Source organism: Brachyhypopomus gauderio, chromosome 15, assembly GCF_052324685.1.
Source record: "Brachyhypopomus gauderio isolate BG-103 chromosome 15, BGAUD_0.2, whole genome shotgun sequence".
In the NCBI taxonomy this organism is placed as follows: domain Eukaryota; kingdom Metazoa; phylum Chordata; class Actinopteri; order Gymnotiformes; family Hypopomidae; genus Brachyhypopomus; species Brachyhypopomus gauderio.
In genome coordinates, this window is record NC_135225.1 from 22356441 (window position 1) to 22376297 (window position 19857).

Consider the following 19857-nt stretch of genomic DNA (forward strand, 5'->3'; position numbering starts at 1 on the left):
GGCTTTAAGATGGCTGCTTTATGTGATAGGACCATCTTTCATTCAGTAGAGGCAGATGCATTAACCTCTGCCAAGATTTTGCATTTGTCTGTACAGTCATGAAGGACTTTACTGGAAATGTCTTTGAAAGTCTTCTTTGAACTTAATAGCATCAAAGAGAAAATGAGCCTGATAGTCGGAGAAAAGACTAATTACATTTTTATATGCAATTTATTAACAATTCATATACATGAATCACTTAAATAACAACACAAACAACTTTAAAATACAAAATACGATTTTATTAACAATTTATATATATAAATGACTAAAATAACCATAATAAAATTCCATATGTCATATGAACAATAACCAATAGCTGTTAATTTGATATTATATTCTTTAGTTTATCCACATACAAGAAGACACCTTGTCTGTTGACATAAATGGAAGAGGTGAAAGTCGAACACAATACTGTAGAATACTGCAGAATACTGTAGAATACTGTAGTACAGTGGATGTAGTACATCCAAATTATGGATGTAACATACAGCAGAGTAATTCATACAAAGTCAAATTTATTTATGTAGCACATATAGTGTTTATATATGTATATAGCACATTAGACTTTTAGGCTATAGACATGTAAGCTATTGTGTCTGCAATTGAACTGTAAATAACTTAATATTCAAACCCTTGATGTTAACTATTTTAGTAAGTCAAAGTCAAATTTATTTATATAGTGCTTTTTACTGCACATGTTGTTACAAAGCAGCTTTACAAGTGCATGGGTCCAGATCCCTAATGAGGAAGCCAGGGGTGGCAATGGCAAGGAAAAACTCCCTAGGGCGGGGGTCGGCAACCCGCGGCTCTAGAGCCGCATGCGGCTCTTTGGCGCTACCCTAGCGGCTCTCTGGAGCTTTTTCAAAAATGTTTGAAAATGTAAAAAGATGGGGGAGAGAAATATATATTTTTTGTTTTAATATAGTTTTTGTAGGAGACAAACATGATACCAACATTCCTAACGTTTTCCAATGCTGTAAGAATGTGTAGAATAAATTAAATTCAATTTCAACATTTATGTAAACGAAGATTTGCGTCATAGCCTGCGACACACGTTTCTATTAGCAGGGCAAGATGAGGCAGGTGGCTGTTGTAAACAAACCGGCGCGTAACTTGAACCAAGTCATGTTTGTAGGGTTCATACACCTTTATAAGGTGGAAGTAAAGCACTTGCACATCACTTTCAAGGTCCATTTCAATAATTCCCAGCACGTTAAACTTAATTATTTATTAGTGGTGGGCCGTTATCTGCGTTAACGGCGTTCGTTAATTTGATACTCTTATCGGGCGATATAAAAATTATCACCGTTAATCTATTCTTAAAGTTGAGTTGGGAACTGGATCAAAATGGGTAAGCAAACTGATGACTTTCACCTTGATAGTTTAGCTCGGGTGTATTCTTAACCAAATTGCACAGTAGGGGGCGAGAACGTGTTTTCAAACCTGTGAATTTCAAATCGCACGTGTGTTTACATGGATGCAGCCATGAAGTCGCCAGGTTTGCTTAATGGAAAATTCATTTTTAGGAAGAATCCTAATGGAGACATTGATAGGACTAAAGTTGTTTGCACCTTATGCAACGCGGAATTTATAGTTTATAAGTTTATTGTAAGAGTTCTACCAGTCTGAAGTACCATTTAAATGCAAAGCACACGTTTGCTAATGCGGCTGACGCTGGGTCAAGCACTGATGCAGCCCAGGGGAAGATTCGCCGCCGCCGAAAACAGGTTAAATGTATTAAATGTTGGCTTACATTTCAAATCTCATGTCTAGCTGAATAAACATGTTATCAACCCCTTTTAATGTACAGTATGTAGGCTTACAAATTCATGTTTAACTGAATAAACCATTGAACACAAGTAGCCTACATTCCAAAATCTGTTTTTTTTTTTCTCGCTGTGTCCATTTTAAACCCCTCCGGTAACATTTTATGTTCGCCACCCCCCCGTTAACAGATTACACTCGCCACCCTGTGTCAGTATGACAGTGTCCTTGTTTTTTGTCAGACCTAGGTGGCAACCCTACTTGGGTAGCACGCATATGAGTAATTTTAATCTAGATTAATTTCAAGATTTCAATGAGATTAATCTAGATAAAAAAAATAATCTATGCCCACCCCTAATATTTATACATATACTCGTAATGATTCGAAATAATGCGCTTTTTCGTCACATTATTTAATGGTTGTGTAACGTTCTGCGCGGAGCAGAACACGGAGGCGAACACAAACGCTGAGGAGAGCGAGATTTATTCAAGGAAATTCCATAGGCAGTGTTGTAGTCACAGGCATGGGTCATAACGTGCAGGCAATCAGAACACGAAACACGGACAGACATGGCAAAACACAACAAGGAGGACTCACTAAACAGCAGCACTAGGGCGAACATGCAAAACACAGCGAAAAACAAAAAGACCGACCACTAGACCTGGGAGACACAGGGACTAATATACACAGGACTAAACTAGGGACAGGTGATGACAATGACACAGGGGCGTGGTAACAAACAAGGACTCCATCAAAACCAACGAGCAGGGCGGGACAAACAGGCAGGGAACACGGACATGAGGGAACCCAGAGTGACAGTTACGAGAGGGGGCGTTGCCCTACGTGACATAACCCCCCCTCAAAGCGTGCCACTCCGGGGCACGCAAGGGCAGACAGGACAGGGACAGCGGACACAGGACAGACCGGAGGGACAGGACCAGACAAAATAGGACGAGGGACCTGGGACACGGCATGACACGGGACACAGGGAGACCGGATAGGGCCAGGGCGAGGCACAGGAGCAGGGCTGGACAGGACAGGACCGGGGACAGACACTGGAGCGGGGCCAGGGGACAGGGCAGAGGTAAACACTGAGGCAAACACGGCCTGGACGACGGAGACTGGGACAGGAACGAAGTGGGTCACAATCTGGGGAACAGACACGGGAACCGGGACAGAGAGGACACCACTGGAACCAGACACAGGGACGGGCACAAGGACACGAACAGGCACACACACAGGGACTGGGACCAACACAAAACCAGGGACAGAACATGGGAGCAAGGGGAACATGGGCAAAGAGACAGGGGCACATGGAAGAGCAGGGGGCACAAAGAGTCCAGGCCCAATAGAGGGCAGCACAGTCTCTGGGGACACAGGCGCGGCCGGGCGGCGGGCAGCGGGCACAGGCGTGGCCGGGCGGCGGGCAGCGGGAACAGGCGCGGCCGGGCGGCGGGCAGCGGGAACAGGCAGGGTCCGCTGGCGGGCAGCGGGAACAGGAGCCGGCAGACAGGCAGCGGGAACAGGCAGGGTCCGCTGGCGGGCAGCAGGAACAGGCAGGGTCTGCTGGCGGGCAGCGGGAACAGGCAGGGTCCGCTGGCGGGCAGCGGGAACAGGCAGGGTCCGCTGGCGGGCAGCGGGAACAGGCAGGGTCCGCTGGCGGGCAGCGGGAACAGGCAGGGTCTGCTGGCGGGCAGCGGGAACAGGAGCCGGCGTGGACGACCTCTCCTGGGTCGCAGGGACAGGAACCGGCGTGGACGACCTCTCCTGGGTCGCAGGGACAGGAACCGGCGTGGACTGCTGATGGGCAGCGGGGACAGGAACAGGCACGAACTGCCTACGGGCTGCGGGGACAGGAACCGGCACGGACTGCCTACGGGCAGCGGGGACAGGAACCGGCACGGACTGCCTACGGGCAGCGGGAACTGGAACCTGGGGTGAGGAGATGCGGTCGGGGGGCGTGTACGCCAAGCCGGCGTCCTCGGGGGGCGTGTACGCCAAGCCGACGTCCTCGGGGGGCGTGTACGCCAAGCCGACGTCCTCGGGGGGCGGAGCCACCAAGCCGACGTCCTCGGGGGGCAGAGCCACCAAGCCGACGTCCTCGGGGGGCGGAGCCGCCATACTGACGTCCTCGGGGGGCGGAGCCGCCATACTGACGTCCTCGGGGGGCGGAGCCGCCATACTGACGTCATCGGGGGGCGGGACCGCCATACTGACGTCATCGGGGGGCGGGACCGCCAAGCCGACGTGGCTTGTACTCCCCCCCAAAAAATACTTGGGGGTGTCGTGATGTGTAGCTGGCGGGATCAGCGGAGGTAGGTCCTCCTCCTCAGGGTCCTGGGTGAGCCTGGAAGAATACACAGACACAGAAGCCCCTCGGTGGCTCTCTCTGCGACAGCTCCGCCTCCTCTGAGGCGTCAGGAGCTCGCAGAAGCCATCGAGAGCCAACCGAGGGTTAAGCAAACGCCAGTCTGTGCACTCAATCCGTCTGCCCGCGACTTGTACTACAGGTTTCTCCTCCCTATAGTGATCAAGCCGGGCAGACACGTAGCGCTCAACAGGAGTCTCGACGCGAAAGCCAGTCGAAACCGAGACTTCCGTGTTCCCACAGCGCCAGGGGAATTTCTGTCTCTGGTTCGTTCACGCTGCGATATCAGAGAGTTGAACTGGACCGAACCAGCCAACATCTCATCACAGCGATTAAACTCACCAGAGTCTCGCTCCCTCGCTGTGTCCTTGTATGGTCGGTCTTTATGTAACGATCTGCGCGGGGCAGAACAGGGAGGCGGACACAAGCGCTGAGGAGAGCGAGATTTATTAATGGAAATTCCATAGGCAGTGTTGTAGTCACAGGCATGGGTCATAACGTGCAGGCAATCAGAACACGAAACACGGACAGACATGGCAAAACACAACAAGGAGGACTCACTAAACAGCAGCACTAGGGCGAACATGCAAAACACAGCGAAAAACAAAAAGACCGACCACTAGACCTGGGAGACACAGGGACTAATATACACAGGACTAAACTAGGGACAGGTGATGACAATGACACAGGGGCGTGGTAACAAACAAGGACTCCATCAAAACCAACGAGCAGGGCGGGACAAACAGGCAGGGAACACGGACATGAGGGAACCCAGAGTGACAGCTACGAGAGGGGGCGTTGCCCTACGTGACAGGTTGTTTATTTTCAAAACGCCCAATCTTAACGTCTTCACGTTCTCTCATGTTTCGTCCTGGAATTACAAGAGGCTCATATTTGTTAACGTAATACAAGAGAACTGTTCAGTCAGACAGCTATTTGTTGTGAAACTAAGTAGTTACAATTTCAAGCATTTTCAAGTACTTTAGCCTAAATTCCAGCACTTTTCAAAGCTGGAACACAATACAACATTAACATTCATCAGGTAAATGTTCATTCCTCTGTTTTTGAGGGGTGTTTCTTTATACTACCACATATCGTTTCAGAGAACACTGCAAAGAATGTGACGCACGAAGTTTAAATGAGTCGCGCGCTACGGTCACTCGTGAAAGTATCTTAATCTTAAAACTAAAATGTTGCCCTCCATGTATGAAGACACTAAAGATATAGTTTTTAAAGAAATTTTGTAGGATAGAGTTTAGTTTGTTAAGACTCTATTTGTTCTATTATTTTGTAAATGTAGAGAATCGTGACACCCCTACTACAGAATACACTGCAGGGAGAATAAACATTTAATCATGAATGCTCATTATGTATTTGTAGCTAACTTAGTCATTTTGATAGTAGGCTAATATAGATACATACAGCATGTGTTGCCTTCATTATAAGGCTTAAGGCTTAAAAATTTTTGCGGCTCCAGACATATTTGTTTTTTGGTTTTTTTGGTCCAATATGGCTCTTTCAACATTTTGGGTTGCTGACCCCTGCCCTAGGGATTAGGAAGAAACCTTGGGACGACCAAGACTCAAAATGGAACCCATCCTCCATTGGGTTGCCCAGATAGTAGGAAGTCCATATTTATAGTTGTATTTTTAAGCCAAGCAGTCGCAGTCCCTCTAGTCCCTCCAGTGTGGATGTTGAGCCTCAGGTAAGAGTTGGCATTGGCACGTCTGCTGGTGGTGTTGACGCATCCATCCATGGCCTTGCACATCCACTGGCAAGCCAGACCATCTGTCCATACAATCTATGATCAGTTCAGAGTGTTTGCCATAAGTCTGCATGAAAGGATTTTAATGCTGAAATGCCCATAAATATTCTGTGCGCAATCTCTAATCCATAAATCAACTACATTTTCCTCCTGACCTGCACAGATGGGGAGCGTATTGGTTGCAGGACCTTTTGCTTCTTAGATCCTTGTATTCACCTCACAATTTTCTTTTGACATTGAGTTTGGAGTTTTCCATACTCTGCATGAAACTATATGTTTTGGTTTTGGGTAATGTACACTGAATATAATTACCAAGTTCACAAAGTGAAATACATGTCATTCAGAGATTGTGATCATTTGCTTGTGTACCATAATGCAGTGGTTCCCAAAGTGGGGGGCGCGGAGCTATTGCAGGGGGGGCGCGGAGCTTGGAAGTAAAACATTGCCACATGTGTCAATATTAGGGATGCACCGATTCCGATAATAATATCTGAAAAAATTCTAGATCGGGTATCGGTGACAATGTGACCGATCCATAAAAACAGATCTATTCAGTCTAATTCTGTGCTTGTAACGCTTTTCGGAGTTAGTTCAACCTTAAATATCCACTTCGTCCCGGATAAAAGTGAACTTGGACAGTTAACAGGCGAGTGAAACGCGAAGCACACAGAGGAGAGGTGAATCACTGACTCGTACTCGTGCTGGTGCTATTCCACTTAGTCCGTTTATTTGCTGGTTGACCAAAATAAACCTGGGCTCCAGCACTACTTGACTGTTCATACATGAACTGGTGAGTTGTCCAAAGCTCATTGAATGCGTTACTTACAGAAATAAAATAAAGAGCAGTGGTCTGAGTCTGTCTACGGCAGAAAGCTAAAAAAAACAACAATATTCCATACGTGCACTCAACTCGCTCCCTTAAAGAGACAGTACACATATTTCTGGCCGTTACATGCTTTGTGCTCTGCGTGATGTCTGCGCTAGCAAACTAGCCACATAGGTATTGCTGATCTCTTATTTCATCTCCTTATTTATTTTAAATTATATTTAGAATTCTTGAACCATTTCAAAGGTTTCTTGCAGTTTATTTTTTTCATGTTTGACCAAAGTTGTGAACCTATTGTTTTTGTCAGTTTCAGGTTCTTTGGTATTATTTATTTTACATTCAATGTTATATTCATAATTGCTCTGACTGAACAAATGTAAGTTGTGTTGTTTTTACATGTTTTATGTGTGTTTAAGTGTGCTGTACTGGTGCAGAGTTTTCAATAAACTTGTAATTCAGTATGTCTGTTAAAAAAATGTTTTAAGTTGATTCAGCACTGCTTTACTCTATCAGATCGGTATTGGATCAGTATCGGCCGACACTAAGCCTCAGATATCTGAATCGGTATCGGAAGTGAAAAACGTGAATCGGTGCATCCCTAGTCAATATGGGGGGGGCGCAAAAATATTCTCATCTACTAAAGGAGGGCACGGCAGAAAAAAATTGGGAACCACTGCCATAATGTAATGCCTTATTACCTTCTAGCTGTGCTTCACCTCAAGATTGCATTTAAAGTGTGATCAATTTAAGTGTTGTCTTGATCACTAAACAGTGCCAATGTAGAAAATATGCCAGTCTCTTACTGTTCGATGTACTGTACTTATATGCTTCTACAGATAATTGTTGAAATGACAGTGACCTTGTACTGTTTCTTCTAGAAGGCAGTTTGTCTTTATGACCTGTTCCATTAACTCTGTAGTCTATATTGTGAGCTTTGAAAAAAATCCTTATCATCATTTACTTGGCAAGCAAATTGAAACAGGCATGACCTCCATCAGCTTCTTTCTTATACCTTTTTCTGCTATAATGCGCAGTCTCACCCTCCATGGATTTGCTTAATAATTGAATAAGGTGAGGCCATACTGTAAGGTGTCCCTGAACCTGCTCAGTGTAATTTGTTAGCGGAAGTATTGTGGTGGACATTGATGAATTACCTGGGTCACATAGAACCAAGACAGCAAGCCCTCTGTATTTACTTTTAATTCACACATGCTAGTGTACTTTCTCTTCTGCCTGTGAAGAATGTTCTCCTCCAAAAGCTCAGGGTGGAGCTAGTATTTAGGGACAAAGTTTCACTCCCACCATATTGCCTTTGAAGACTTAAAATAGTCAACAACCAGTTTGGCTTTGGCTCATCTATAATTGTTTATCCTTCAAAGCTCATTGTTATGCCTAGAGGAACAGGTGACAGTCAGGAAACTGCACAGTTAAACTGAAAGTTTTATTGTGATCAAGATTATTTTTCTTTGTATCCATGCTGATTGTCAGCAAGTGTTTTCTGGACCTGGAGGTGGAGATGCAGGGAGAACATTCTTTAACTGGACTCTGCTCATATCATATCTATAGGAGCTGAGTTGCCGTGAAGAGCTGCTCACACTCTTGTTATCACTGCTGCCACTAGTCTGGAAGATTCCTGTTCAGGAAGATAAAGCCTCAGGTCAGTGTGAGTCCATCGACAGATCATCTGATATTTCAAAACTATCCACTACATGGTGATCAGACTAGTCAAAATTGACTTTTGTTTTGTAAGCTTGTGAAATCAAAGTCTAAAATGTAAAATTCTGTTGGCTGTTGGTAAGTTTCCCTTTCTTACTGAGCACAGAAGAGATGAAAAAGAACTAGTAATAAAAAATCAAGCATGTATGTTTGTTGGTGCCACAAATCTACTTGTGAAAGAGGTCTTCTAGTGTTGTAGTGGGAGCATAACTCAAATTAATTGAATTTCTATTTTGCTTAACAGTACACAGCTAAATTGCATTTCTAATGGGGACACCCCAGGGGATCACCCCATCAGAAAAGAAGGTGGCAATTGCTGAAAAATATTCGATGAGATCTTAATCTGTCATGAAGGACTTTACTGGAAAAGGTCCTGCTATAGAATGCTTATTTGAACTTAAAAACGTCAAAGATAAAATGGCTCTGATGGAGGTTATTGAATCAGAGAAACAATTTGCAAACAAAACAAACAAACAAAACAAACTGCATTTTTTTTCTTGAATGTGGTTTTATTCATACTGTACTTCTTTGGGTCACTTGGTACTCATAAACTAATTATGCCTTGAGTATCATTTTGCCATTTTAGTTCATGTAGAAACATGAGATTCTGTGCCTCTGAAGTGCATCTGAAGGCAGTATTATTATGAGCACTTCATGAATAGTTTAGTAACCATCTGTATGCCAATCCCATGTAATCAAGAGATGGCTCAAATTGTAAAAAATGGGTTTGCCAGCATCAGAAGACATTGTTTCTGTTGATCAACTGTATGTAGTGCTGACGTGCTAATCTTTCCTAACATTGGCCTCCTAAATTGCTCCCTTATTAGTTCCCATTCATGTGCAGCATTTTTTCAAGGAACTATGACCTCCCTTTTCATAGTCGTATTAAACTGTATCAGTCAGGTTGAGAGACCTTATTTGATGTTATTATTTGTATCACAGGAAGCATTTACTAATTAGCTGTTCATAATGAATATAAAAATAGTAACTAGATGTCTCTTTTGATTTTGCTAGATTTCACACTGCCTTCACTCCTTGAAGAATGTCTAAGACGGGAGGAAAAGACTATTACTTTGAAGACAGGGAAGGAGAAAATTGGTCTAGATGCACATAACTCTGGGAAGCGCTTGTCTGGCAGTTGGAAGTCACGCCGTGCTCGTAGGACTGCACAGAGATATTCAGTGAGGGATGCTTGCAAGTCCCAGCTCTCTACTTCTGATTCTGAAGCCAATTCAGATGAAAAAGGAGCAAGCCCAGGAACCAAACATCGCAGGTCCCATGGTCCATCTGTTCGAGTTAGTAGCCAGCCTCAGGCGTCAATCATTTCACAGCAGCAGTCATTGCATTATCCCATTGTGAAGACTATGAGCAGTTCAGAAAGATCCCAGCCTCATGTGAGGCTTTTTGGAAACCTACCATCTGATGCTGACACATTAACTGACCCCACAGCCCTTTCCATTTTGAACCGTATGGAAAATTCGCCTTTTGACCTCTGCCATGTTCTACTCTCTCTTCTGGAGAAGGTCTGCAAATTTGACATGACCATCAATCACAACCCAGGCCTGGCAGTTAGTGTTGTTCCCACACTTATTGAAATCCTTACAGAGTTTGGGGACTGCTGTGGACCAGGGGGGGGCACTGGTGGAGGAGGTATTGATGAACTGGCCGGAGGCTGGACTGAGGAGCCAATTGCTCTTGTTCAGAGAATGCTGTTACGTACCATCTTGCACTTGATGTTTGTAGATGTGGGTCAGAGTGAGGCTCTACCTGATGATCTGCGGCGAAGCCTAATTGACCTTCTCAGAGCGACCTTAAGGATCCGTACTTGCCTTGAGAGACAAGCTGACCCTTTTGCTCCCAGGCGCAAAAAGACTCTGCAAGAGGTACAAGAGGACTTTTCCTTCTCTAGGTACCGTCACCGAGCCCTGCTACTGCCAGAGCTCCTTGAAGGAGTCCTTCAGCTTTTACTTGGCTGTTTGCACGTCTCTGCCCCCAATCCTTTTTTCTTCAGTCAGGCTCTTGAGCTAGTTCATGAATTTGTTCAGCATCGTGGCCTCGAGCTATTTGAGTCAACTTCTCTTCGTCTTGAAGTCCTAGGTGGTGCTCAGGACTCTGAGGTCGCTGGGGAAGCCTCAGAACGTTTGCGTGGTCTCATTGCTGGTGTGTTTAAGATAATCAGTGCAGTGAAGAAGGCCAAGTCAGAGCAACTGCACCAGTCTGTATGTGCGCGCCGCCGCCACAGACGCTGTGAGTACTCACACTTTTTGCACCACCATCGTGATCTCTCAGGATTGCCTGTCTCCACCTTCAAACAGGCAAATCAACACAATCCTTTTGAGGAGGACACTGAGTGCAGTGATGGAGAAGTGTGCTACCCTGAGCGTTGCTGTGTCCTGGCAGCCTGTGCGCACCAGTGTCTGCACCTTCTTCAGCGTCTGTCGCCCTCCGGGCCTGCAGTGCTGCAGGTGCTGGTGGGTGTGCAGGCTGTTGGTGTTTGTTGCTGCATGGACCCACATTCAGTGGTGGGTCCTCTGCTTCAAGCTTTCACAGCCCCAGACCTGCGCAGCTATCAGTCCCATGTACTGAATGTGCTTAGCAGGCTTGTGCTGGAGCAGCTTGGGGGAGCACAACACTCAGAAAAGGCCAAACATACCTCATGTAACATCTGCACTTTGGACAGTAGCCAGATACCTGGCATTAAAGAGACTTTGCAGGGCTGTGGGTCAGGAAGAGAAGCAACATCATCAACATGGCATTCACAAGGCATCCTGCCATGTACAGGGTCTGAGGATGTGCTCTGGAAATGGGATGCTTTAAAGGCTTACCAGAAAATAGTGTTTGGCGAGGACTGGCAGTTGAGTCAACACATTGCAAGTCATGTATGCCAAATGACCTTGAGAGGCAATGCAGTGGTACAGTGGCAGTTGTACACTCACATATTTAATCCAGTGCTTCAGAGGGGTGTGGAGCTAGTCCACCATGCCCAACAACTTGGTGTGTCTCGTACATGTAGCCAGATATGCAGCTACCACTCCCAGTGCCTTCCAGTGGAAGTGCTGCTTGTTTACCTCCAGACGCTTCCCGCCTTACTCAGGTCGAGGTAAGACATTTTCTTTTACATCTATTGCTATGTTTACCTGATTTATTATTGTTTTGAGCATATATCTGAAAATTCAGATCAGAATACTTATATACTTATATAAGTATATAACTTATAAGAATACTTATAATGTAAAAAATTACCAGGATTTAAATGTCCTTAGGATTTGACTGCCATTATGACATTAGTCATGATGCTTATCTGTGTAAACAGTTATAACTTCAGTCTTGCGTTTCAATAGTGTCCCTTGCTTTTGGCAGTATCTTGAGTTAAGTGTATTTTTGTACTCTAACCTGTCTGTATTATCTAAGAATAGACAACTAAGCACTTTTATATTTATATATATATATATATATATATATATATATATATATATATATATATATATATATATATATAAAAGTGCTTAGTGCTTAGAATCGATGCGAATCGATTCTGAATCGGAATTTTTTTCAACACAGGCCTAATATATATATATATATATATATATATATATATATATATATATATATATATATATATATTAATGAGGAGAAAAAGTGAAACGTGCATATATCATTACAGATATAAATTTTTCCTCAAACAATTTTTGATTATTTTCAATCACACACACACACGAAAACAAGTTGTAACTAAAAATTATACAAATATGATGACAGAGTAAAATGCAGTGCAATTAAATTTGCATATATACACGTACACACACACACACACACACACACACACACACACACACACACACATATATATATATATATATATATATATATATATATATATATATATATATATATATATATAAGTGGTGGGACTTTAACACGTTAATTTCGATTAATTAATTACAGAAAAATTTACGCACTAAAAAAATTTACGCATTTTAATGCATTTAACGCATGAGACACGCATGTAGGCAGGAGTTCTCTTATCACAGGAGCACTTCCACCCTTCGTTACCGCCTCAACGCAAAACATGTTGGTGCTAATGCGCAGGTCAGTAATGAGAACTTAGCTGCTAAATGTATTCCTAGTACGATAGGGTGAACAAACGTCCGTATTTCACATTCTGTCTCAGGCGTCCCGGGTTTTTTTTAAGTGAGGAAATGTCCTGGTTTTTAAATTACCTTCATTGGACCATTAAGACTGGATTAAACTTTCGCGAGTGGCCGTAGCGCGCGACTCCGCACGCGTTTATACATGACGCGTCACATTTTTTGTGTTGTTCGCTCTCTGTGGTTGAAGATAAATGCTTACAAGAAGCGCTGCACATTGCGTTAACTGATGCAAGTTACGAACTACCGTCCAGGGGTGAGTTTCCCAAAACGTTCTTAGCGCTAAGTACTTCTTAACCTTGTACGTAAGAACGAGGTTATGAAGTACTTAGCACTAAGAACGTTTTGGGAAACTCACCCCAGAAAGACAATGTCGAAGAAAATCCAGCAGCTGTATGATGAGGAAAGGGAAGTAAGACAGGTTATTGTGAAGAGCGCCACAAATGTGGCTCTGACTGGGGATCACTGGACCTCTGTTAGCAACAAGAATTATCTTGGTGTGACAGCTCATATTATAGATGATGAATCTATAGATGATGAAGATCCAGTCATTTGCTTTGAACATGCAGAAGACCACTTCTAGGCACTATGGAGATGCCTGTGGCAGAGGCCTGGGAAATTAAAGAAAAATATACCATCTAAAATGGTATTTAAAAACATCTTCTGATTTACTTCAATTCTTCCAATATCCTGAGCAAAACTACCAAAATTATGGGACATAATGGTGAGATTTTCCAGTGTTCTGAACTGTTTTCTGCACTCATCTATTGGTCTGTGTAGTAGACTAGTGGAAAATTGCACACATATACATACACATACATACACCTCTACCAGCATGCATGCACGCACACAAACTCCCCTGCATACCAATAGGATAATCTAGATCAATAATTAGGGGAATATAAATTAAAAAATAAAATAAAAAACCCTCAGTCAGCTGGTATAACATGAAGAGATTTAAAATATGTAAAAAAAAAAAAAAAAAGGATTCCATTTAGAAAAAAAATTTTCCACAGTAGCAATATGCACCGTCTCGCCAATAGAGAAGGTAAATGCTAAATTATCAGCTTGGGCTCTGCTGAGCAAAGACAAATCAGCGGAAATACCAAATATCGCAATTAAAGAATCTGCAGTAATGTTGGTGCCCAAAACCTTAGTCATAATCCCAGAATAATCAGACCAAAATGTATCTAGAGATGGATAAAATTTGTAACTCAAATTACATGGAGAGGCACCACATCTTTCACATTTATCCATAACGGTATTCGGATAGAATTTGGATATTTGGGATCTAGATAGATGAACTCTATGTAAGACCTTAAATTGAATCAACTGTCAAGTCTTGCACAACATGAACTTGATGGTACTTTGTTAATGGCCCTATTCCACAACATGAACTCGATGGTACTTTGTTAATGGCCCTATTCCACAACATGAACTCGATGGTACTTTGTTAATGGCCCTATTCCACAACATGAACTCGATGGTACTTTGTTAATGGCCCTATTTCACAACTGTTCTGAAAGAGTCATATCCAGCTCAAACTTCCAAAGACGCTTAATTTTTGTAAGAGAGTGTTGATCCAGATCCATAATATATGAATAAATCCTAGAAATAATACCTTTCTGAAAGGGACCCCAGCCCAAAAGATCATCCCATGGGACAACTAAGCACTTTTTAAGCCGCTCCAGATAAGAGCATATTCTAAATTTACATTTACGGCATTTGGCAGACGCCCTTATCCAGAGCGACTTACATTTTTGACTCATTTTTATACAAGTGAGCAATTGAGGGTTAAGGACCTTGCTCAGGGGCAACTCAGTCATGGCCTCAGGTCTGGGAATCGAACCCACGACCCTCCGGTCACAAGACCAGTTCCCTAACCGCCAGGCCATGACTGAATGCTAAATGCCATAAATGTAAATGGCTTAGACAAACAACATGTTTCTACTATTTCTGTCTACTAAGAAACTAAGTGGTAATATGTTTAGTAATAATTATAAATGATATCTTCATGTACTGTAATGAAAAGAAGTGGAAATAATAAGTAATCAACACAACGCATTGCACAAAATAGTCAAAAATTCAAGTGGAACCCCACTCCCTGGTTTAAAATTCATATAATTGTATTGTTTTTTTTCCTTACAGGAACCAGTACAGCTAATTATGCTTTGCAGTTAATTACCCTCTTAATCCAATTAGTTAAAGAACCTCTGTACAGTTTAGGCTTTGGTTGTGTTCCAGCTTTAGCCCAATCATTAGGAGCTGAAGGGTTTTTCTTTTCTTGGCTATGAAGAATTGGGAGCTTGAACAAAACATAAACATGGTGTGGCCAGGGATTCTTGATGACTGCCAGGGGTTCCTGAAGTTGTATATTTATAGCTTATGCAACTACTTTTCTTATTTAATTTACTATAAACTTAGATGTCTCTTTAAGATCTGCTTACTTAATTTAATGAATTTGGAAAAACTACAGGTTTAGGGTTAGAGTATAAGAACATTTTTCTCTAACTGACATAGTTACTTTGAATTAAAGTATTGTATAATATGGAATAACCACTTATTTAATGCGACAAAAATGCTGGGGTATAAAAATACACATTATCACTATGTGTTAGAAAATTGCTTCTACCGAGCAAGCTAATATTGCTTAATAACTTAATAACTGTATTAAGCAATATTAATAGATTATTATTGCTTAATAACTTTTTATTAATAGCTCTATTTTACGTTCTGCTGACAAAATTCAGAATGTGTATAGTTAATGTGTGACATTTTTCTGACACTCCATGATATAGTTCAGGGAGGGACAAAGCCCAGCAATCTTAGGTGATTTTTCTTTCTTAAAGAAATTTATGATTCAATGAGTTGAATCTCATTAACCTGTTGGACTTGAGTTAGGTACTCTGGTTGGTTAAAATAAGAGAGTTGTGATTGGTCAAGTGATAGACATTTACATTATTACATTAGACATTTATAGATTATACATGTGGGCAGTAATCAGTATGACTTGCATGCTAATTTGAGTATAAGGATTTGCCTATGCACACTTGTTGTTATTGCTGATCTATCAGTGAAAAATCTCTGGGAGGGCTGACACACAAATGAGTACTAATTAAATACATTTTCTGTTACCTAATTAACAGGATAGAAATGTTGAATTGGCCAAAAAACAACTGCCCCATCCAAATTCTTCAAAGTACAACACATATCACAGAATGCCACACAGTTAATCTCCAAATGTGGGTTTAGAAGGAAGAAACTGCCAATTTATTCCCATTTGCATTTTATTAGAAAAATGTTGAAGCACAAATATCCTGTATTAGGCTACATTACTTAAATATAAGGTAATAAGTGTAACCAGGTGATGTGTCTTACTTGTCTGTAGTTTTGTTAGTGTTTTATTGTTGATTCTCTGTTACTCTTGTTGATCTCTGTATATTTTACCTCAGCACAGTGGTGCGGGACCTGTTCTTGAGCTGTAATGGGCTGAACCAGGTCACTGAACTGATCTATCTGGACTGTACTCGACCTTGGGCACTGAAAGTGTTTGAGAAGCTGATCTTATATGACTGGGACCAGCAAACGTACATCGACCTGCAAGGGCCAGGGAGAGCTGAAGACCAACAGAGAGAGGATGTGCTCAGGCTTGCAGAGGATCTAGGGTCTCGTGGGACATGTGATGGTCCACAGAGCCTCAGCAAGTTCTATGAGGGCCTGAAAGAGGCATGTCCACATTGGAAGGACAAAAGCATCAAAAAAGCAGCTGGAATGGGACGGAGCCGTGAAGAAGCATCCTTAAACACCATTAACCTGTTCTTGTGTGTGGCCTTCCTGTGTGTGAGCAAGGAGGCTGACTCTGATAGGGACTCTGCAAATGATTCTGAAGACACCTCAGGCTACGACAGTACAGCCAGTGAACCCCTGGGTGGACGGTTACCTTGCCTCTCACCAGACAGCGTGGCATTGCCCTCCAAAGAGCAGGTGAGGCAAGCAGCAGATGTCTGGTCTGTGTGCCGCTGGGTCTACCTGGCCAGCCCTGTGTTCCGCAGGCAGTTCTTCAGGCTGGGAGGCCTGGATGTGTGCTGCCGCCTCATGACAATGGTCATACAGAAATTTACCTCTAAGACCAAAGATACTAAAGCTAAGAAAAAAAGGGAGAGTAAAGGCAAAGCAAGCCCATCTCGCTCAGACTCGCCAACACACAGTCCAGTGCAGACTGATGCAGTGTCCACAGCACTGAGGTTACAGGAGGCCGGGGTTGCACAGCTGGACCTCAGCAGATCTTTCAGTCCCGGTCACATGGAGAGCAAGAGCAAGGACTCGGGGCACAAGTTGGAAGAAGAGTGGCCTTTGCAAAGTATCCGGTTGTTGGAATCTCTTCTCGCAATTTGTCTTCACAGTGCCAACTTGGTACTGCAGAAACTTGAACCAGATCTCTCATTTCAGGTATTTAAATTATAGCATATTATTAAGTGATAAATATGAGGAATACAAAAACAAGAATCTACACGCATTCACATAATATTGATATGGTCTATTAAGATATAATTGGAATACAAGTCATATTACTGTTTGTCTACTTGAAGCCTCCTGCCTTTGACCATCTTGGATTATGTGTTATCCCCCCCCCCCCCCATATATGTCTATTTGTACAGCTTCAGTCTGTGGAAGAGACCTTGTGTCAGGTGAAGGATCAGTTGTTTCACTCTGGTGTGGTGAACTCTGACCTGGCCGTTCCCCTTTTTGACTGTCTGTTGCGTGTTGCGCTAGCTGAGGTGTGTGACGCTCCAGTTGCCAATGAAGAGATATCTGAAAGGGTGAGTTTTCATTGTTAATGTTTTTTATCCTTAAAAGTAACCAGCATGTTTGTCAGGTTTCTACTGGGCATTAGCCTATACATTTGAAATAATACTAATTTTGTGTCGTTCTGTTTAAACATCAACGTTTACTGAAAAGTGGACCTGAAATTGTTGCACTACACCACTGTAACACTAAATTCTAAGATGATGTAAAGTGAAACAAATGAAAATGGTTTATTTTAAAGATACAGTTTTTATACTGCTATAACCAGGTTCTTCTGCAGCCTAAAAATACCACATTCTTGTTAATGAGATCATATCTTATTATTACTATTATTTTTGTAAACATAAGATCACATTCATAATTGTATGTTAATGGGGTCTGCCTAATCAAAACTAGTACAAAATTAATAGGTTGTTTGTGTGTCTTATTGCATGTTTCTGGGGACTTGGGACTGTCTTAAGGCTGTACTGGTCAGCTGATGGGTCCTGTGACTAAGTGTTTAATTATTTATTTTTGTTCATTTTCTCTGATTTTGCAAATGTCCACCTTCGCTTACAAAACAGTAGAAGTGCAGTATGGATTGTTTGTTCTGTGCTCAGTTTTAATTCTCAGTTATTTTTCTTCATAGGTAAAAAATGTATTTATTTTCCTGGCTAGCACTTTTGACAGGCCTAACAGATGTTGAGGGAGACTGTATGGTTAGAGTGCAGTGTTAGTAAAGGTTAGAATTCAATTCTCTCTAGAATGTTTTTGTAGGGTTTTCCTACATTGTTGTAAAGGCATGAAGTTTGTCTGTTATTTTCTTTCTTTCTTTATTATATATTTTTAAAAGAAGTATCAGGCGGGCTTTGAGGTACCAACTCAGGTGGCGGATCTGTCTGAAGAAACCGATGAAGTTCCAGTGTGTAGTGGTCAAGGCCTCGGAGAAGAAGAGGGCTACGAGGCTGACAGTGAGAGTAATCCTGAGGATTTCACACAGCCAGAGGAAGGTAGATCTACATTAGGTTGCTCTTTCTTCAGTTGTTAACATTCTTCTTAGCATGCTAAACATATTTCCACATTGGAAACTGCTCATCTCTGGTTTGATGTGGTGAGTTTGTTGGTCTGCAAGTTTGTTGGTTTGTTGTAATTCTTGATTTTCCATAACCCAGTGTCATGCATTTGTATGAAAAACAGAAAAATGTAGAAAATGTTTTACATTTTGAAGCATTTCTATACAGCTGACCAAGAGCCAATTTTTGTGCTAAGGCATTACTAGAATTCACATAGGCAGACTTAAGCAAATGTTTAAAATGCACCCTGGTGTAGCCTTCTGGGTAGGACAGTGGGTCTCCTGTTGCTGGGAACTAAATCATACGGGCTACATACAGTCACTGTAGACTGGGTCATGTATAGTGAACTGAAAAGGCAGCTCTTACATGACCATTAAATTTCTCTAAACCAGTGTCACAAAAGGACTTGTATTTGATTACCTATTATGTGTGAGATGTTTCCCTTATTACTGATGAATTATTGGTCTCTGTTACATTTCAGTATGAATTTATTATTAATTTGGCATTTGATGGACTCTTATTTGAAGGCTATTATTACATAACCAAGGATTTAGTTTTTTGTTGTATTTTTTAAATGTTATGATTGCAGTAACCCTATGTGGTATGCTCTCCTGCTGCTACAACAGTGCAGCTGTAATCAAATGGAATTTCAGTCCCCTTTGTCTGAGATGGTTATCAGTTGCACACTTCTCTTCTTGTTCAACAATTGATGAATTTTGTTTTTGATGGGTTTATCTGTGTTACTGATGGCTATCTTGTATTTATCCCATTCGCATCACAACCAGGATTCGGTTAAGTAAGTGCCACTAGCCAGCCTGCAAATGAAAAGCAAGAAACGCAGAAGTAATCATTGGTTTTCTAAATTCTGTAGCAAGTTCATTAATATGTCATAAGTTATTCACAAGGTCTACCTATCATGTTACTCTGTGTTTGTTAGCTCGGTGGACTCACTGCCTATTGAAACTGCAACTTTTAAAAAGCAAAGTAGTCTTGTGGAAAAGAGAGGAAATGTCATGTGAACTTAGCTCAGTTTCCACCTCTAAGTAAATTCTAGACAGTTTGAAATAGTGTGTCCGCTTTGGTGGAAGGCTGTAAGAAGGAGTAGGAATGACCCAGCTGAAATAGGTACTGTGGTAAAGACACACATGTATGCCAGTGGTGTATTTTAGCATTAGCGCAGTCCCAGATCTGTTCACATTATTCCATGTATGAAATGTGGGTAAGTAGGACAGAGTTTGAGACAATATGTGATCCTGATCCTCATCACATGGAGACTGAATCCTCTCTGCTTGAGAATACAGTCATTGTTCACTGAACTGTTATGTAAGACCACTGCAGGGCCCTATGAGCTCAATCTTGTGACTACTGT

The 19857-nt window shown here is 42.2% G+C and overlaps 1 protein-coding gene across 13 annotated transcripts in view; it reads left to right on the forward strand.

The window, feature by feature from the left end:
- lyst (lysosomal trafficking regulator) overlaps positions 1 to 19857 on the forward strand; it is a 123240-nt gene that overhangs the window by 25075 nt on the left and 78308 nt on the right. For 9 of the 13 annotated variants that reach the window (XR_013121389.1, XM_076975166.1, XM_076975171.1 and 6 more), the window contains 5 exons: positions 8333 to 8423; positions 9497 to 11582; positions 16083 to 17079; positions 17289 to 17450; positions 18269 to 18425. Coding sequence is in view for 12 of the 13 variants with exons in the window: in XM_076975166.1 (XP_076831281.1) it covers positions 8333 to 8423; positions 9497 to 11582; positions 16083 to 17079; positions 17289 to 17450; positions 18269 to 18425 (3493 nt within the window). In the remaining variant the exon portion in view is untranslated. Of the gene's footprint in view, positions 1 to 8332; positions 8424 to 9496; positions 11583 to 16082; positions 17080 to 17288; positions 17451 to 18268; positions 18426 to 19857 lie in introns of those variants that run through there. The other 4 variants (XM_076975170.1, XM_076975177.1, XM_076975178.1 and 1 more) reach the window with 2 other exon arrangements.